Here is a 13,837-nt window from a genome sequence, read left to right on the forward strand (position 1 = left end):
CTAGAGTAGTTACTCTCCACATTCATGAATTTTGTAGCCTCGATTTTTTTTTTTTTTTTAAAAAAATCGTATAAACTTTTTTCTCCAACCTGGGATTTACATACTCTAATTTTAAGAATGGGTCATATAAATTGAACACGAAATTCAGATATGTTATAATTCTATCTATTAAGTATTGATTAATTTCTTCAACACAAAGATTGTCGATTAATTTTCCTTTTAAAATTGGTACATGAAAAGGAAAATTAGAAAAAGTAAAAAAAAAACAGGTTGGTGCTCCTGATTATCAGGGTCCACAAAAGAGGGTGCACCCACAAGTTAGCAGAAGGGTTAGGTGCTTCAGCTACCAGTAGGATAATTAACTCAACGTGGAAAACTTGTGAGCAATTGGGGGAAATTAAATAAGATTAATCTCGAACAGGTGCCACATTTCATAACAAATGCACGAAAATGATCGCTTTCCCTCTTCATCGCACACCACGTTCGTTGACTACGCGTGATTAAACATTACAATACTAGATTTCACTTAATTATCCATATCCCCTTCATAATCTAATACATTATATTTTCCTCGATTGGACCTGTCTGTTTTTCTAATTAAACGTATTACATTCACGAAAGTAGCCATTGATTATTTATACTTAGTAAAATTTACAAATTTTTATAAATTGTAAACGATTAATCAAGAAATAATTGTAATAGAAATGCTATCAAAGGCGTTCCCGGGTTTTTCATACTTTTTCATTTTTTATTACCTGTGACGACACATGCAAAAGAAATGCCGTCTCTTTCATATTTATGCAAAGGAGAAAAGAGCCGCAGGCCCGTGGTTCGCGTGGGCGCGCGTCGCTATCAGCGTGAACAAGTGCGCAAACTTCATGAATTTTACAATAGCCCAGGCCGAGCAAGCCCATCTCCCCCTCCGTTCATTTGTATGTTAAATATGTTCATGCTTGTCTTAACAATAGCGCATCGGCCATCACATACCAACGACCACGGTGCTAATTTTCTGGAAGTAAACCCGGACCTATGTGCACATCGACTAGCGTTCCCGATGCTTGTATGTCGTTGAATCAAGGACCCGGTTCACGAATGAGTTCGACCTGGCGGTCTTTTACTCTTTGCCTGGGCCGAGAGTTCGGGTTCGATCAATCCCAAGTTTCTCAATCCACGCACAGGAAAATCAATCGGATTTTCGTCGGTTCCGGCTTCAGCTTCCAATGGGTTTCCCGTGGTTTTTCACACTAGTCTTTGACCTGAATATCCCAGCAGATGCATATGCATATATAGCCACACATATAAGCGGGGTGTGATGAGACATGGAAGCAGCCACTTCGATTGCAGTTGGGCCGAAGAACATCTCTAGCAGTGAAAATAACGGTTCAATCAGCCAACTTTAGGGCGATGGATCTTCTGGTTTCCTGTCTTTCAAGATTGACGGCTCGGTCATGTCACGGGTTTGTCTCAGATCGAACTCCTTCCTCAGCATCTCCACTGTCCTCTGTGCGTGAATGTGAGCTGCCTTCACCAGTGGCAGCACAAAGTGCTTTCCATACTGGGATTAGCATCTTCAACGGTGGACGTAGTTCCTGACAATGACAGACAAGTTCTTGATATGTTTATCTCTAAGCCCAAACAAATTCACCATTTCACTCCACCTCTTTTTGTGTATTTCAATTAAGAGTAGTACCTTGAAAACGGGTGTCAGTTCTTCTTCCTCACGCAAAACCAAAGAAAGGCTCCAATAACAAGTCACTGGTGTGACGCATTCTTGTAGCACCGGTTTTAAAATCTTGCTGACGGGAACAAACTGACGCGTGATTCGGCCACTGTTCAAAACAAGAATTTAGAAAAGTATGGCACAACATTGTATTTAAATGGTACTTATATCCTGCTTTAACAAAATGAGCTGACGAAGCATTTACAGATCTGACAATGCTTTTTCGCAATTGCTTGATTCACTAGTGTGCATACACAGACGACGAATGAGAAAATTGACTGCCACTTTCCATTCGAGGAGAGAAAATGCAGAGTAAATACTTGGTCTCAGTTCTGACAATTGACAAACATATGTACCCCTTCATTTAGAATCATAATTCTTCATCAAATTTCATACACTCGTAAATTAGTGTATAATTTTCATGAATCCTGATATGATCCAGCATAAACATTAAGCAACTAGAATAAAATATTTCCATGCAATCACACCAGAAGGTAGAGAGCCAAGTCATCACCTCGAAACGAATAATTCATGTTAACCCACAATCAAACTGCATATTAGTACACATGAAACAGAAGTACCTGATATAGAGAGTTTCAAGCTGTATCCCAAGAGTTGGCATAATCACCACAGATTCTGAATTATCAAATGAAATGATGTCAGATACCAAACCTATACAATAAGACCACTCGGGAGTAGACAGGAACTAGGTTCCTCTGACCTTTCTTGACAGGTTTCCCAAGCAACAATTTTCTCAGAAATGCCCACAAGAGGAAGCTTGAGAAAAGAAGAGTAACTGATTTCTCCTGTCACATGAACAAAAACAGAAATACAAAAATAGAACAACCATCATCAGTCTACATGTTCCATATTCAGCAGAATACTGCATAGACACAACTAGACTGAACTGGAACAATTATGTGATACTAAAAGTCAACTCTAAGTTTAAACTTCAACTATTTCAATAATAGGTTGATTTAACATGGCAGAACTCTTTGTTACAAACTACTGTTATCCACAATAGGTGTGTCAGGTTTGGCTCTAAGCATAACCCAAAGACTCTTTTGAGTTCATCCCAAAGTAAAAAGAGAATTTGAACAAATAAGGTGACTTCAAGTGCAATTATCCACACATCTTTAAACATTTAAAGTGCCCAAGATTAAATGAAAGTCCAATTTCAAACCCCAAGAGTCTTAAAAAAACAAAACAAAAAACGTAAAGAATGAGACAAAAATATCATACAGACTTTTAGGGCGCGTTTGGTTGTGTTTCGTTTTAAAAATTGTTGGAACGAAATAGAAAAAAGTGTTTCGTTCGAGAACAATTTTTGAACAAAACAACGCGTTTGGTAAACTTGTTCTGGAAATAAAAATAAACAGAAACATGTTTGGTAAATTTGGATAATTTTTTTATTTCTTTTATTTTTTCTATTTTTCTTATTTTTCCTTTTTTTTCTTTTTTTCTTTTCATTTTTTTTTTTTTTTCTTCTTTTGGCCGGTCGCCGGCCAAGGCCTTAGCGGCGACCGGCCGGCGAGGCCGAGCTCGCCCAGCGGCGGCGAGGCGCGCGCCGGGCCACCGCCCGAGCGACGCGACTCGCCCAGATCCGGCGAGGCCGAGGCTCGCGGCCGGGCGAGCTCGGCCTCGCCGGATCCGGGCGAGATCGAGCTCGCCTGTGCCGGCGCGAGGTCGGCCTCGCCGGATCCGGGCGAGATCGAGGTCGCCCAGCCGGCGCGAGGTCGGCTCGCCATGGTCGGGCGAGCTCGAGCTCGCCCGGATCCGGCGAGGCCGACCTACCAGCCCGGCGGCCGGCGAGCCTCGGCCTCGCCGGGGACGGCGAGCCTCGGCCTCGCCGTGGCCGGGCGAGGCCGCCATCCCTCGTCGGCCGGTCGCCGGCCATGGCCGAGGCCGGCGACCGGCCAAAAGAAAAAGAACAAGAAAATAAGAGAAAAAAGAAAAAGAAAAATAAGTGTTTCTCAAAGTGTTTGTAAACAAGAAACACAAAATTTGTGTTTCTTGTTTGTTTCTTTTTTGTTCTGGGAACAAAAGAACAAAAAAGGAACAAAACGCACCCAAACGTGTTTGTTCCTTTTTGTTCCCGGGAACAAAAAACAGAAAAGTGTTTAAAAAAAAAAAAGAACACAACCAAACGCAGCCTTATAACCAATACCGCAGCATTAGAAGGCCTACAGGCTGAAGTCATTAAGAGCAAGTGCACTTCATTCACCCATTAAAATAAACACTGACTAGTCACTGATGTACCTTGATAAGGACAAGATACAATGCATTCCCCACAACGATGGCACCAAGAAGAGAGAGAAAAACACGCTTTGCAGCATTACTTTGGACCTCAATGTGGTGGATGTCAATTGCTTCATGGGGGTACCTCTGGTCATGGAAATACATATATTTTCTGTGGGCAAATGAATTTTCTCCCATTAATGTGGGTTCACGACCAACTTAATGGTCTCACATTCTACCTGCATGGAGTGAAAAACACTGTAATCTTAGACGTCTACAATTTGATGATAAAAGCTTTTAACAGCTTTGCTATATCAAATAACGAAGAGCACCGAGTTGTTAGGTCTTCTATCAAAGTAGAGCAGTATATCTACTCCCAAGTAAATAACATGAAATCAAAGACAAAGAAAATGAGGACCAAAGCAATGGCCCTAGATAGATACGTCAGCATATAAAAATGAGTTGACACTTGAAATGTCCAAATTCTTTAAAATAAGAGGTGGTGATTCTGACAGGCACATAATTTTCATCCCATGAGCTTCCACAAAAAAATCTAGCACAATCCCCACAACCCCAGGTTTTTTCCACCTGATTTCCCACAGACATTAGGTGTTCCTCAGAACCTAAACAAAAAACCGGCATAAGCCCCCAAAACCTTCCTTTAACCAATTTCCCCACCGATCAGTGTTAGAACTTAGATTGCCGAATGCATTTGCACATGCCACTCAACTCAGAACATCTTTTAGCTGCCATTTAGTCCTTATCGCCCAATCAACTACAAAAATAATCTGCTAAAAAAAATGCTCGAGACGCCCCTGGTAGTCATCCTAGCGGGAGCAGTTCTTGCGCGTTCAGCACAAGGTCATCACTCCACTTAAGTCCCCAATGAGACGAAATTTTACTAGAGGATCACACTCTTAACTGGTTGGGGCATTTCATCGAACACGAGACGTGCGTGACCGGAAGCTACGGAAACCGAGTACAACCAAGAACCACGAAAACCAATCGACTGGGTGTACTCACAGATCAGAGATGCGGCGAGACGATGAGTTGAAGGCGGGGGGGTGTTCACGTGACGAAGGGCTGCCTGCCCTGAGAATTTGAGATGGGTCTGCGCTGATATCCTCGAAATCAACGAAGAATTTCTTGAAGATGGGGAGGTGGGGAGAGAGAGAACCAGCCTCGACAAAGCCCGAAATCCGACGTTTGATGCCTGCCGTCGCCAATTCCCGGACGTGAACGATCGTACCTGTACCGGATCGTTAGTTCGGTTTGTCCGACGAAGCGAAACAGCTCCGATCCCGGGGTAAAATTCTGCGGTTCGATAAAGATCGGTCCCTTATGGAATCTGGATCGTTGGATAAAAGAAAATAATGGTAACTTATATAAGTATTTGAGAAAAATTACCGAGTGTAAAGGTTGCGAATTTCACTATTGGGTAAGCAAAATTACGGCATGGAAAGGCAATTACTCGCCGATAAAACTAGATTTACGAACCGTGAAGAAATGTCACGATCACCAAAGATTTATCACAATTTTTCATCGGAGATTCGATCATGCAAGACCTTAAAAGTAAATTACTACGTGAGAAAAGTCGTTACTTCCTAATTTCTTGAATGACACCATCGTGTACAGACAATTTGAGGGCCTTTTACTGCACTATTATTTGGTATTAAACAAGCAGCTATATTTTCATGTTACGAACTCTATGAATAAATTACTGTACGTAAAGTTAAATCGCTACCTTTAAGTGAGATGTGAGAACGAGGCACGACTATTGCAGCTAAGGGTACTGCTTACATTTATTGCAATGTTTTTTTGTTACGCATTCTCAGATGCATCCTTTCTTGTATAAAGAAATGTCTTTTTAGTTGGATGAGCGCGTTTTAACGTTTGGTCCGGAATAAAAAATGAACTTTGTTAAACACGTTTGGTTAAATTTTATTATTCTTTTGTTTCTTTTAATTTTTTAAACATTTTTATTATTTTTTATTTTTTCCTTTCTTTTGAGAATCAAAATATATTTTCTTTTCCCATCGGCCATCTCGCCTCCGCCATCCACCGACGGGGCCGACTGCCCCGCCACCGCCCGCCACGGCGAGGCTCGCCGCCACCGGCGAGGCCGAGCCGGCCGTGGTCGGGTGAGGCGGGCCGCCTTGGCTCGCGGGCGAGCTCGGGCTCGCCCAGATCGGCGAGGCCAAGCCCGCCCCCGGCGAGGCTCGGCCTCTCCCGGATCCGGGCGAGCCCGAGCTCGCCGGTGGCGGCGGGCCAAGGCGAGGCTCGGCCGGGGAGCCTCGCGGTGGCCACGCCGAGCCTCGCCTTGGCGAGGGCGGGCCTCGCCGGGCATTCGGCGAGCCCGAGCCTCGCCATGGCCGGGCGAGCTCGAGCCGCCCAGATCCGGCGAGCTCCGAGCCCGCCGTGGCCGGGCCTCGCCCGGCCCCGGTCCGCCCGCGCCGGTGGGGCTCGAGCCCCGCCGGGGCCGGGCGACGGCGAGCCCGCCCGGATCTGGGCGAGGCCGAGCCTCGAGGGCCCGCCTCGCGAGGGCCATGGCGAGGCCGGGAGGTCGACCGGCCAAAGAAAAAAGAAGAAAAAAAGAAGAAAAGAAGAAAAAGAAAAAAAGAAAATGAAGTGAAAAAAATGAAAAAATGAAAAAAAAAAAAAAAAGAAAAAAAGGAAAAACCAAAAAAATCATTTAAAAATTAAATTTTGATTTGGAACACTTTCCGTACAGAAGTGTTCACGGTACTAAACACTTTTTTGGAATGTTAATTTTGCACGCCCCTAAGTAACCAACTACTGCTTACAAGTGCAATGTTTTCGCGTTACGCATCCTCAGATGCATCCTTTCTTGTATAAATAAATGTCTTTTTAGTTGGATGAGCTCAGGCTAGTTAATATAGCGTCACCCACCATTCATACACTTAATCTATTCCCTTTCATCGTTGAATTCAAAATTCAACATAAATTAGTATCGAATGCCAAATTATTTAAAACATGTTGCGACTAATAGTGAAGTGGAACTTTTTTTCCGCAATTTTCTATGATTGAATTACCTTTTTTAGCTTTAAGAAGTTCGACCAGAAAATAATAATTACTTTCCCACGAGTTAAATGAAGACCTGCCCTCCCTACTGAGTCCTGCGCTTGTCATAGAGGTCACATTCCTCGAATTGCATTACGCATGCACGCATGCACGAACAACACGAAAATGAGAGAACTGCTTCCTCAACCGTGAATACATCAAAGTCAATCGCCAAGATAAAGAATTCTGCACGGCCAAGACAACTGATTGAACAGGTGCACGAAATCATGCATATACATAACTAGATCAAACACAAAGTTTCCCAGATTCTTCTCCAACAGTAGGTAAGACACTAGGACAGAAGGAAAAAACGGGCCTAACTCCACGGTCTATCTAAATGCCCGCATTCTGAAATTGCAAGAGCCAGAGTGATTTGAATAGAATATACAGCGCTCATCCCGCTCCCGTAAACAAATTTGTGCGACACTAGTCCATCAAAATCCAAACAAACTAGTCAAACTAGCGTATGATCCTCAGTAAAATCAGTTCCTTCACAAAAAGCAAACCGAACATCCAACTCTGCAAGATTAGGCTCCGACCAAGCTATGACGCCGCAAGCGGCAAAAGCTAAACATCAGCATCAGCATTAGCATGGCAGGCAAGTTATGCTATATGGAAGAAAAGGGGGGGGCAGATCCATGGCACCAATCAGCATCATCCACTCATGCCGAAGTCTTCCGCAGAATGATACAGACCATAGGCTCCTGGTACCTCCATCTTCCCACCCAGATGCTCATTTCCTGCAAGACCGCCTAGGAACATATCAGAAATTAGCAACTCCACATGTGCTTTAGGCAAAATTGGCTTATGCTAAGGAACATTTGCAATTCAGTTACCATTGTCGATGCTATTACCCAAATCTGAGATGGGAAACCCATCATAATCATTACATAGATAGCAGGGAACAGTCAAAATTCACAGTAAATATTTACGAAATTAATAATCAATGAAGCATATTTAGACTCAAAAACCAGCGAATGTTGCTGTTACGTAGAATGGAAAAGCTTGGGAGGGTCAATTGAACACTTCTTTCCTATCGAATTGACCAAAGATTAACTTCACCAAGAACTGTTCATACCAATTTCTGAATCTCTCTGTTAGGATAATCAGCAAATGCATAAATATAAAAACACTTCTCTGCTGATATCATCGCTAAAAATCGCCTAATCTGTTGGGTTTCATCTAGATAGTGTCCAAAAGCACGTCTGGAAATGATAGACTCTAGGTTATCAAATCAAATTACACCATTATCAATCTAGATGACTCCCCTTAATAATAAGGTGTATATCTGAGTATGTACCTGAATTTGACATCATGGCATCATAGAAAGATAGCTGGCCTAGGTTCCTATTCCTGGATCTCAAACTGCCATCTGGATAAACCATGCTCTCCACTTTGGTCTGTGAATCAGCAAAATGAAGATCTGAGCTAATCTCAGGGCTTTGGAAGCATAAATCTTCGTTCCTTGATACAGGATTCTGCTGAGATTGAAAGATCTCCGGTTTTGTCTTCATCTCCTTTGGGGACTCAACTTCTGCTTCAGCTTCAGATTCAGTATTGTTGCCGGTTGCATTCTGCATTTTCCTTTTGGATCGTGCACGCCGGTTCTGGAACCAGTTATAGACATTCGTTTCTGAAATTTGTCCATGTTGACTCAGTTCGGTAGTAATCTCTTTGATTTTCTGTTTGCTTGGGGTACCATTTCCTTCATTGAAGATGCGCTCAAGAATTTGAAGTTGTAAAGGTGTTGGAGTCCATCGCTGCCTGGCAGTTATTTTGTGACCACCGGTTGTCATCAAGGGGTCACAATACAAATTTCCCAGCCTAACACCTGATGAAGCCAGTAAAACGTCAGCTTAAAAGTTACATTCACCTTCGGAAAACTGATGTTCTCACAATGATGCAAGAAAGTTCGGGAGATATAGTGCAGAAGTGCTAGAGCCTCCTATATGCATTTAAAAAGAAAAAAAGAAGAAGAAATTACTAGGATCATCTAATAAAAATAGGCAGCTATTACACGGCTAAAACGGTAGATTACATATTAGACAGCAGGCAGAGAGAGGTGTAGCCTTCATAATTATGAAGCTGCACTAAGGAAGGGAAAAACCCCAGAGAAAGGAGAGTCACAGAAGATTTAAGCATATGCTTTTGGAGTTCATCAATTTGTAATGTAGCATGTGCTTTTCCAGAAGAATGGATAAAAAGTAGGACGAGCATCAGTATTTCTCTTACACCCTATAGACATAAATTCTTCCAGACATCATAATGGCTACCACAGAGAGAGAGAGAGATGGACTCTAAATATTCTGTTTCCTGAGAAGTTAGAGCCCAATGGTACAGAAATCATCCATCAAATTGGAAAAAGTCAAATCCTCATTTATCAAGCTGAAATCAGACTCAGAGCACGGAAGAGAGAATCTTTCTGCCAACCATCCCAGGTCACGAGCCAGTAAAGAACAAGATCCTCGAGGTCCGAAGCCAAAAAGTTGTCGAGGAACAGCTACTGAATATTTTTCCTTCCCGAATCAAGAATTCAATTTCGAGAGGCGACCCCCCACGTCTGAACGCGAATTCAACACGAGACACACCAAAAGTGCACAGAAATCACACGCCCGAGTACGAGAATGTCCGTACAAAGAAGTACGAGGATTGAATGAACAGGAGGAATAATTACATCAGAACCACCGCTCCCGGATGAAGAAGTCGTCGTCGCACTAAAAGGGTAATAAAAGCCAGCCCGATGATCAGACACGAACGCGGCCCTCCCTTCCAACGCCAGGAAACCATCCGCTGAAACGGAGGAACGCCGCCCACAAAATGACAACAGAGATACAAAACAGGACAAAAACCTGCACGGACACGAGCGTCCACGAATGCCCGACCGAATTTGCAGTTCCCAGTCGTTCGACCGGACACCGGAAGTGCGGGCGTGCAAAATTGGCAGGAATGCCGACACGGATCTCGGAAAAAAGAAAAAAAAAAAACTCAGGACGATGTAATTTCCCGTAATTTAAACCTAAATAGCGGAACGACGGACCGACCTACGCGCGATCAGCAACCCCTAATCGTCCAACCCCGAAGCCACGACGGCGCGAGACCGCCGCCATTACCCGCGAGCGACCGCGAGAGAGAGAGAGAGGGGAGGGAAGACCTGCGAGATCCTGCTGAGCGGTGAGGTTCTTGTGCATCTCGACGAGCTGCTCGCAGATGGAGGCGTAGACGGCGATCTGCTTCCGGAGGGTCTCCAGCTGCTCGTCCGTCATCACCTTCACGTACAGCACTCCGCCCCCGTTCCCGGCCGCCGTCCCGTTACCCATGCCCTCTCCCCCCTGCTGCTGCTGCTGCTGCTGAGCCTCCTTCGCTTGCTGCTGCTGCTGCGGCTGCTGCTGCTGCTGGTGGTGCTGCTGCTGCTGGTGCGGGTGATGGTGGGGGTGGTGGTGGTGGTGGGGGTGGTGCTGTTCCTGCTTCTCCCATTCCATCACGGCCTTCTTCTCATGGCACGCGCAGTGTCTGCCTGCCTGCCTGCCCCGCCTGCCGCCGCGAACGAGGGGAGGAGGAATGCGCTGTCGAGCGTGCGCGCCTGCGTACGGCTGCGGAGCAGGAGGAGGAGGAGGCGGAGGCGGAGGAGTACTTTTTCTTTTTCTTTTTCTTTTTTTTTTTGCAGTGATCAGTGAAGAAGAAGACGGAGAAGAAGAAGAAGATAAAAAGTAGAGAGAGAAAGAAAGAAAGAAAGAAAGAGAGGGAAGCGAGGAAAAAGGAAAAGGCGTGGAACGAAAGTCTAAAGGAGTGTTTGTTGGGTTTTTCCCCGGGGTGGGGCCCCCGCTCCTCCCCCCCCCGGGCTTATCGCGCGCACCGTGCGCACGTTAGCGGGCCGTGTGCCGCCCTTGTCCTGATAAATAAAATGGCCAAATTTCTAATTGCGCCGAGAATTATGTGAAATCCGGCGTCGCAAGCCGGTGGAGATCACGAGATAGTGTCCCCCTCGATCATCGAGAGAACGCCGCAAATCAATGCGGTAATTGCGCTCCGGCTGTCTTTTTCGAGCTGACAAAATGACAAAAACGGGGATTATTGTGAAATTACGAAATCGAAGTTGATAACATGGTCGTGTCTTTTGTCCTACTACTACTGTTCCTTTCTCGACAAGGAGGAAATCGCGGGGCCCCCCTTTTTACCAAAAAAAAAAAAAAAAATCGCGGGGCCCCCTTTTTTCTTGTCGTTATGCGCGCTTTTCGTAGCGTGTTCATTCGTAGTATTTTAGCGCCAGTCACGGTCGGCGCCGTCACCGAAAAAATGTATTATACGACGAGGGAGAGTGTATATTATATATTATTATGTACGTCCTTCGCATCGTGCTCACTTTCCGATTACTTGAGTGTCATTTTTGTTTTTTAAAAAAAAAAAAAAAATCTTAAAATTTGATCGCTTGAGTGAATCGACTTATGAAGCTGAAAAATCTAACGTGGCTCGTTGGCAAGATAAAATCGGCAATCCCACAAATTAAGGGTATAATTACTTTATGGTCACGTGAAGGCGAAAGCACATTGAATAGGCTATTGTCGTCGGTTTCTTTTCCAAAATAAGCCGAATGCGATTTCTCTAGATTTGCTTCCACGATCTTGCCTCCAACTTATCACTGCGACATATCGGTAGCAATGATTGTTTCCATTAGCAAGAGTAACAGGGAGTAGCACCAAAAATAAACACAAATGCTACATTTGGTAATTAGGATAAAATTTGAGATAGGATGATGTTGAATATAAGGAGATATTATCGTACAAACTCCTAGAGGGAAACAAGAAGCAAGGTAATAGATGAAACGTCATCATTTTTAGGGTGTGTTTGTTTGAAATAAAATGTTTTTCGAAAATTAATTTTCTAAATTTTCACCTTTTATTTTGCTAAAAATGACTAATTAATCGAAAATACTTTTTGAGCAACAAAAATATTCATTCATATAATTAGGGAAGTGAATTCCTAAATCTAAAAGGATGAAAACATTTTCTAGAATTACTCATTTTGATTTTTTTAGTCTTTCAATATTTTTTCATTTTTTTTTTCTTTTTCCTTCTCCCTCATCCGGCTGAGCCTTAGCTGTGGGTGATGACTAGTGACAAGCATAGGTCAGTGAGCTCGAGCTCGCCAAATCCTAGCGAGACTCGACGTCACTCAAGGCCAACGAGGTTGAGCCTCCCTCGTGGGAGGCCAAAGACCAGTTGAGGAAGAAATAAAGAAAAGAAAAAGTAAATAAAAAATTATTTATTTATTATTTTTTGCTTTAGATTAGGGATAATCGATCCAAAGTGGATGGGTTCCGAAACTAGAACTTGAAACCTGCTCTATTATAATTAGTTCTTATTTTTTTTACTCTAAAACCCGCCACTTTACTTAGAACAGATTCTAGAACCTATTTTTCTTATCCGATTCCACGGTCTATTCGAGAACCTGTTTTATTTTTTCGTTCCCTTTTTTGGTTCATTCTTTTACAAGAAAATCATATGAGGTTTTGGTTCAATTTGAACCTGTTCCCAAACTGATTCCAAAAATGTGAAACCTATTCTCAAACTAGTTCCAACGAGAATCAGTCCCTGGACCTATTTTCCGAGTAGCCCGGTCCAGTCTAGTTCTTTGGTAGAACCAATTTGGTTGCACACCCCTACTTAGGATAAAGTCATGTAAATAAGATCCAAACACCATAAAACTTTTTTGGCCACATATCACCAAATAAAAGGAAAATTATTTATTTTCTTGAAAAATGATTTTTCATAAAATATTTTCCTTATTTTTTCGCCTAAACAAACACATCCGTAGTCTCACTTGCCCCAATATCTTCTTTATTTTCTACTTTAGGCTAGAATTCATTCTAAAAAACCTACCACATGCTCACAATTTTATTTAAAATGTCACGTAAGATGAATTGTTGAAATACATCGTTCAATGCACCAAAGCGATCGATTTTTCACCGAAGTGATCAATTGGAATCTATTCCCAAATTGGTTCCAATTGATTCCAAAAATTTGAAACCTATTCTCAGACTAGTTCCACATAAGAACTGGTTCTCAGACCTATTTTCCGAGCAGTCTGGTCCAATCCGATTCTTCAATAGAACCGATTTGGTTGCACACCATTATCTAGGATAAAGTCATGAGATTGAAAATCATTTTCCAAAAAAGATCCGAACACCGGAAAACTTTTTTGGCCACATATCACCAAATAAAAGGAAAATTATCCATTTTCTTGAAAAATGATTTTTCAGAAAATATTTTCCTTAAGTTTTCGCCTAAACAAACATGTTTGTAGTCTCACTTGCCCCAATATCTACTTCATTTTCTACTTTAGGCTGGAATTCGTTCTAAAAAACCTACCGCATGCTCACAATTTTATTTAAAAGGTCGTGTAAGATGAATTGTTGAAATGCATCGTTGGAGGCACCAAAGCGATCGATTATTCACTGAAGTGATCAATTGGAACCTGTTCCCAAACCGGTTCCAACTTATTCCAAAAATTTGAAACCTGTTCTCAGACCAATTCCAATGAGAACCGTTTCCCGGACCTATTTTTCGAGCGGTTTGGTCTAGTCCAGTTCTTTAATAGAACCAATTTGGTTGCACACCCTTACCTAGGATAAAGTCATGAGATTGAAAATCATTTTCCAAAAAAGATCCGAACACCGGAAAAAATTTTGGCCACATATCACCAAATAAAAGAAAACTATCTATTCTCCTAAAGAATGATTTTTCGGAAGATATTTTCCTCAAGTTTTCACCTAAACAAACACACTCTTGGTCTCACTTGCCC

General features: G+C 42.9%; 2 protein-coding genes across 4 annotated transcripts; both read right to left on the reverse strand.

Annotated features, from left to right (window-relative positions):
• Positions 1-929: 929 nt before the first annotated feature.
• LOC104419573 lies at positions 930-5,383 on the reverse strand. 2 transcript variants are annotated; one of them, XM_039301468.1, is made up of 7 exons: positions 5,366-5,383; positions 4,982-5,272; positions 3,980-4,197; positions 2,442-2,526; positions 2,302-2,356; positions 1,691-1,829; positions 930-1,589 (listed from the first exon to the last, which is right to left on the reverse strand). In XM_039301468.1, exons 3-7 carry the CDS (start codon positions 4,154-4,156, stop codon positions 1,452-1,454), a joined length of 594 nt encoding a protein of 197 aa, XP_039157402.1. In that variant the 5' UTR covers positions 4,157-4,197; positions 4,982-5,272; positions 5,366-5,383; the 3' UTR covers positions 930-1,451. The 2 variants fall into 2 exon arrangements, with proteins under 2 accessions (XP_039157402.1, XP_010029578.2); XM_010031276.3 differs by lacking the exon at positions 5,366-5,383 and having other exon boundaries at positions 4,982-5,320.
• Positions 5,384-7,223: 1,840 nt separating this feature from the next.
• WOX13.2 (WUSCHEL-related homeobox 8) lies at positions 7,224-10,760 on the reverse strand. 2 transcript variants are annotated; one of them, XM_010031277.3, is made up of 3 exons: positions 10,191-10,760; positions 8,340-8,870; positions 7,224-7,791 (listed from the first exon to the last, which is right to left on the reverse strand). In XM_010031277.3, the coding sequence occupies exons 1-3, from the start codon at positions 10,516-10,518 to the stop codon at positions 7,694-7,696; spliced, it is 957 nt and encodes a 318-aa protein (XP_010029579.2). In that variant the 5' UTR covers positions 10,519-10,760; the 3' UTR covers positions 7,224-7,693.
• Between the last annotated feature and the right edge of the window lie 3,077 nt (positions 10,761-13,837).

Source organism: Eucalyptus grandis, chromosome 9 (assembly GCF_016545825.1).
Source record: "Eucalyptus grandis isolate ANBG69807.140 chromosome 9, ASM1654582v1, whole genome shotgun sequence".
NCBI classification, from domain to species: domain Eukaryota; kingdom Viridiplantae; phylum Streptophyta; class Magnoliopsida; order Myrtales; family Myrtaceae; genus Eucalyptus; species Eucalyptus grandis.

What these genes read in the sequence shown, in the direction of transcription:
- LOC104419573 (XM_039301468.1), bottom strand. Translation starts at nt 4,156, where the DNA reads ATGGGAGAAAATTCATTTGCCCACAGAAAATATATGTATTTCCATGAC. An exon ending in TGGGAAACCTGTCAAGAAAG is followed by an intron (nt 2,357 to 2,441) that starts GTCAGAGGAACC and finishes TTGATAATTCAG; the next exon opens with AATCTGTGGTGATTATGCCA. An exon ending in AACTGACACCCGTTTTCAAG is followed by an intron (nt 1,590 to 1,690) that starts GTACTACTCTTA and finishes TGTCATTGTCAG; the next exon opens with GAACTACGTCCACCGTTGAA.
- WOX13.2 (XM_010031277.3), bottom strand. Translation starts at nt 10,518, where the DNA reads ATGGAATGGGAGAAGCAGGAACAGCACCACCCCCACCACCACCACCAC. An exon ending in CGCTCAGCAGGATCTCGCAG is followed by an intron (nt 8,871 to 10,190) that starts GTCTTCCCTCCC and finishes TGGCTTCATCAG; the next exon opens with GTGTTAGGCTGGGAAATTTG. An exon ending in TGCCATGATGTCAAATTCAG is followed by an intron (nt 7,792 to 8,339) that starts GTACATACTCAG and finishes ATATGTTCCTAG; the next exon opens with GCGGTCTTGCAGGAAATGAG.